This window comes from Camelina sativa, chromosome 8 (genome assembly GCF_000633955.1).
Source record: "Camelina sativa cultivar DH55 chromosome 8, Cs, whole genome shotgun sequence".
NCBI lineage: Eukaryota > Viridiplantae > Streptophyta > Magnoliopsida > Brassicales > Brassicaceae > Camelina > Camelina sativa.
The window spans coordinates 7,532,231-7,537,939 of record NC_025692.1 but is presented as its reverse complement, the minus strand read 5'-3'; the positions used below and the strand labels follow the sequence as shown (position 1 = coordinate 7,537,939).

Here is a 5,709-nt window from a genome sequence, read left to right as displayed (position 1 = left end):
CTTTGCAAACACGATGCAGTAACTGCATTTCATGACCAGCTCCTTCCTTAGTAAAAATCGATATTGTTTTCACATTCCGCAGAAAAATTAAAGCTTCTGAAACTACACCAGTAAAGGAAGTGAAGAGGGATAGCACATCTTCAGGAGCATATGTTTCTTTCTTTATGTGGCTTCTGGGGGCAACACTGGCGTTTCTAAGAGGAAATCGGAAAAGTGTACCCGGAAATGTATGCTCTAAGTCACAACCAAAATGCAAGAATGGTGCGAACTGATCAGGAAACTGGTCCAGTATATTTCTTCCAGCAAATTTAATCCGCAACCCTGGGTGAGTTGGAGAAATACCAGGCAAATGATTGGCATGAGGATCAAACATAACAATGTTTTCTCCAGAAACAAACCCCGGGATATCTGTGAAATGATAAACACAGTTAAATCCAAGCCCAAATCTTCCTATCGCAAAAGGTTTTTCAAGTTTGCTTGCTTGACCAATTCGTGAAATTGCATACATATCTTGTTGAGTAAAAACTGAGTTGTTGAAACAATACAGAGCAGGGCCTTGCCAATCTGCCATTTCAGGAGAGAGGAGTGAAGAAGTCCCATAATGAGTCTTGTCCAGAAGGAATGTCACCTCAGAAGCACCTGCATCTTCCGCGTTTTGGACCAGCTCAAAAAGAATCCCAGGCCCATCAGCATACATTTCTAGTATGTGTTTAAGTCTAGTGGTCAACGCCTCATGCTGTCCAAAGGCCTCAGCTGCCCCAGATAAACTAAAACTCATTGAATCAGCACTTTCCGCCAGCAAGACTCTACGAAGTGAGCGAACACCAAGCTTCTCCGCTACCTCATTAGATATGTTACCGTGGACAAATTTTTGCATTGTTCTTTTCGCATTCAATAGCATTGTAGACTCGGCACTAAACGAGCTGTTACAATTGTCTGATGCAGTCAACCATGGCGCATCATTATAAACCAAATCACTTGAAGGGAAGAGTCGACAAGAAACATCAGGTAAATAGAGTGTGACTTTGTCAAGAAATTGCGCTTCAGCCAATTGCTGCGCAATCAACACAGCTGCCCTGATTTCTTGTGGATCAAGGGATGAAGAACCTTTCCTTACAGCTATTCTACATAAAACATCAGCATAATCAGATGGAGTTAAAAATTCTCGGACACCAAGCTCCACGAGTAGTCTTCTAAAAACAGCTAAGTCGGTAGGTATGACACGAACGTAGGGAACAAGATGAAGAGGGCCATCAAGAACAACCTCACTCAAAGTTGCAAATCCATCACCTACCCAGATCCAGCGACTACCTTCAAGTACAGCCTTAACGATATCCATCTCATCTGAACCTAGTAAGCTTGCAAGAATTGAGTATATCTTTGGCATTGCCAAAGCTAGTTCCTGCCGAAGAACCTGATCAATCAGAATTTCATTGTTCTTTCCAAGTTCAAGTAACTGAGCCGCAATTGCACTTCCTCCTGGATGTGATAACCACCCCAAGTTATATGCAAGAGCTGTAGAAGAACATTCACCATCCAGTATCCTCATGGATGCAGATACAAGCCACATATCTGTTTTTGGACGTACAAGCTTTGGGGGAGCAACAGTAGATGTCACAACTGGCCATGGTAAAGTTTGAAATGGAGCAGACGCTAAAACGGGGCACCAGCAAATCATTTTAAGTTCAGTCCAAAACTTAACAAGGTTACATGTCAGATATCGTGGTCTGAAAGCCGTTGCAGCTCTTGAAAATATCCTGTTTATAGCTCCATCCTCCTCACTCGACTGATCAGGCAGCCATTTCACAGCATTGACTTCTAAAAATGAAAAAAGCACTTTACCCCTTGAATGTGCCTTTTCCATATCCTTGTGCATCAACCGTTCCACCAATCGTGCACTCTCTAATATTGTCTCAGGAGAAACAGTTGTTTTAAGGCCCAAACCTTGAAGCATGTCCAAGATAACAGATCCCTGAAATCCGCTACCAGGGAAACAATCTGAATCTTCCAACAAAGCATATAACTCTTCATTACGAGGATCATGTAAAACAGATGGGCGTTTAAGAGGACCATTTACAGTTGGTACAAACTCTAGGTTCTGCAATTCTTCCCTCAAGGATCTATCTTCCAGACACAATTGTGGAAGATTCTGCAGAATAGAAATCATCACCTGATCACGAATCTCAGGTTGCAAAACGTCAATTTTGTTGAAAACATTATGTCTGTAAAAATTACTTTTCCTCATTCTCCCAATGCCATAGTATCTTGACAAAACATCTTCTTCGCTTCCTTGGCAACAGAGAATAAACTCACATCCTAGAAGACAGGCAGGCACATCTAATGGAGGTAAGTACTTAGGAGGATTAACAAGATCAGAATAATTGGATTCTTGAGCACTAGTTTCTCCATACATACGATAAATGGGTAAAATCTTGCAGATACTAAGGTACAGGTCTCCAATCTGATGTCCTATGTGCCATTTTGGATCCAAAAGAAAACTCCGAAGTTCATCCTTCTCTTGAGCATTCAAATCATAAATTAAATTTTGTATACCATCCATATCTGATGAAGCAGTATCGAAAACAGATTCTAAGACACCTGTGTAACTTGCATCGGATACAAAGGAAGACAAGTCTGAATGTGCAACTTTATAATTGTTGTTTAATATCTTGCTACCAATCTTCTCTAAAACATTTTTGACTGCATTAGGAAGCTTCTCCGCGTTGATCAATTTTGATTGCTGAGATGCTATATACAAATAGCCAGACGTGGATGGCAAGATTGGCCAGTCACAGAATAATGATAGGCTCTGACACTGTTTGTCAAGATACTGCCAGAAGAGAACAAACCATGGTGATGATGGATGATCTTGGTTGGATTCTGGATGCCAGGAAATCTTGCTTCTGTGTTTCCATTCAGCGGGTACAAGCCTAGGAAATAACTGAAGCAAGTCATGGATACTGAAATTAGCAAGATTTGCTGTTTGTGACTCTGCAATGGCAAAAAGTCTGCTATATAATGGTGGAGGAATATTCCTATCAATGACTCTGTCATAAACTCTCTGTAAAAGCAAATGCTCTGATTCGTCACAAATAAAATAGGAGACACCTTCTGTACTTTTAGAAAAGAAGCCAAAGTCACCATTTGCTAATGGAAGCAGTTTCAGGTTCCTGGCTTGTATGCAAACACTATCATCAGTCAGATCATCCAAGCAATATTCCAATAATACTAGCTTCAAAGATTTCTTCAAAACTGAAAGCGTTTTGCATTCTTTGAGAAAGTTGCGCACTCTATCTGGAGTAACCACTTTTGGAAGTAGAAAGGAAGGGTGTTTCAAAAGCATAACAAAAACTGATCTTGGAAGGCACACGATAGGCATTTCAAGTTGCAATAAGGCATCACCAAGTTCTTTGCTCCCTGAGTATTCCTCATCATGAAGGTATGCATCAACAGGGGACACCCATTTTCCCCCGTCAAGTTCTGAAAACAACACAGGAGCATCGCGGATATTTTTGTAAATGTGTTCGACTAATATGCTCCATGGTGCTTCAAAAGATCCACTTGGCCATAAGGAGAAGTAAGAATCCCTGGAATCAAGCACTTCTCTCAAACAAAGAAGCAATCTTGCAAAACTGGGAGCTACAACATCTTCAAGAAGAAGCATGTTCCAGGCTGAACGAACTTTCCCACTCCTGTCCATGTCTTCTCCATACCAAATTCCGCGACGATTTGATGACACCTCAAAGTATCCGTTAACTTGTACTGTCAATCCAGTTCGTACAGGCAAGGGAAGAAAGCAGAAAGCATGCCCAAGCTTTAGGATATTATTCTGTCAAAACCATATGAAACCAGAGTAAATGCAAGATCCAATCCAAAAGCAGTGACAAATAACTTCTTTCTCGGTATAGAGTAATAACGTGATAACTAATATGTGGAATACCCAAAGATGGAGGAATATTACGATAAGAAATAAAAAATAAACGAAATTGTATGTTCAGTACTGCAAGAACGTACACAAAGTTGCAACATGGGCAAAAGTAATTACTGCATATAGCAAAAAAGGCATAATTAGTATTGCACAATACCTCTGATAAATCATCTGATATGCATGCTGCAACTGAAGCCCATGGTAGCAAGTGAATATCATATTCTTTGGATGCAGTGGCAGCAAACGAACCAATTTTGCTGGACGCTGATGCCATTGTCTGAACTATGTAAAACCTGTCTGTTCTCCGTTTACTTTGGCTTCCCTTTTCAGACTCACTCAAGAACTCGAGAGTAAATGCATCCATCTCCCTGTCTCCAGAAATAGATGTCTTCGACAGTCTAAGAACAGCCTGACGATGCCACACAGTATCATCATCTGGTGAGCTGACCGAACATGAATAAAGCTTTTTGGGCTCTGAATCTCCATCATCCCACGTGTACATCTCAATAGATAAGACACATTTAAGAAAGAGCAACGAGAAAACGCCTTCCTCGAAAAGTTGATCAAACATCAAAGAAATGTCATCTTCAAAATAAGCTTGCCTTGAAAGCCTACTAGAAGCTGCTTGCTCTGGGTTCCTCAACGGGAAACGAAACAAAGTACCGTGAAAAGGAGTTTTCATGTCACACCCAAAAGCACAATAAGGAAGAAACTGATCCTCATACTGAGACAGAGCTGAAGAACCAACATAATCAATTCTCTTCCCTGGGTTTGCTGCAGAAATATTTGGAAGATAAGCACCCTGAGGATCAAACAATACCACGTATTTTCCACTCACAAAAGATGGTATATCAGTCAAATGGTACACCGAATTGAAGCCAACCCTATAATATCAAATTCACAAGATTTATCAGAAAATAAGGATCAAATAAAACATCAAATAAGAGACACACTCACATTGACTAAAACTCAAACTTAAGAAATCAATTGCTATCTTCATAAGCCAGAAACAAAGATGATTTCAGATAAAATAAAATAAAAAAAGGGTAATTCACAGAGAAGGAAGGAATTAAAAAAATATACCCAAATCGACCAGTCTTCCAAGCCTGACCATGCTTACCACTCCCACCAATTCTGGAGATACTAACAAAATCCTCCTCAGTGAAAACAGCATCATTGTAAGCCAACAAAGAAGGACCTTGCCACTGAGCCAAAGAGTCTGATAACAAAGAACCCGACCCGTGAACCCGACGGTCAAGACAGAGACGGACTTTCGTAGCTCCGGCGTCATCAGCGTTCTGAATAAGCTCCTTAAGAACGGTGGTTCCTTCCGGATAGTTCAACAAAACCTCCCGAATCCGACGGGTCAAATCAACCTTTTGCCCAAAATCTTCGAGAAGAAGTGAATCCATCTCTCAAGTTAATAACGCTTTCTCTCTATTGCCCCATGGACGGACCAACACAGGAGTCAAAGTTGAAGAAGATCGATCTCTAGGGGGGTCTAGAGGAGAAACGAACAGCAAAGCGCTTCTTCAATGAATTGCTGAATTAAGAAGAGTTTAATGCGGTGAAGAAACAAAAATTGACAATTTAATTGGGCCTTTGACACGTATATCCAACGGCCTGTCAAGAATATTGAAAATATATAGAGATGAGTTTATCACTTTCTTGTATAAAATTTTCATAGAGATTAGAACATATATGATTATCTAATCGCTAACCCCATATTGTAATCCTAAAATTATTATTTCTTGAAATTTATGAATCAATAAAATTGAAAT

General features: G+C 40.3%; 1 protein-coding gene across 1 annotated transcript in view; it reads right to left on the bottom strand.

The window, feature by feature from the left end:
* The window catches only part of LOC104706612 (sacsin-like), a 21,443-nt gene extending 15,984 nt beyond the window's left edge, over window positions 1–5,459 (bottom strand). The window contains exons 1-3 of the mRNA XM_010422807.1: window positions 5,012–5,459; window positions 4,086–4,812; window positions 1,108–3,829 (exon numbers count right to left, since the gene is read on the bottom strand). Coding sequence (XP_010421109.1) covers window positions 1,108–3,829; window positions 4,086–4,812; window positions 5,012–5,340 — 3,778 coding nt within the window. The 5' untranslated portion in view covers window positions 5,341–5,459. The remainder of the gene's footprint in view (window positions 1–1,107; window positions 3,830–4,085; window positions 4,813–5,011) is intronic.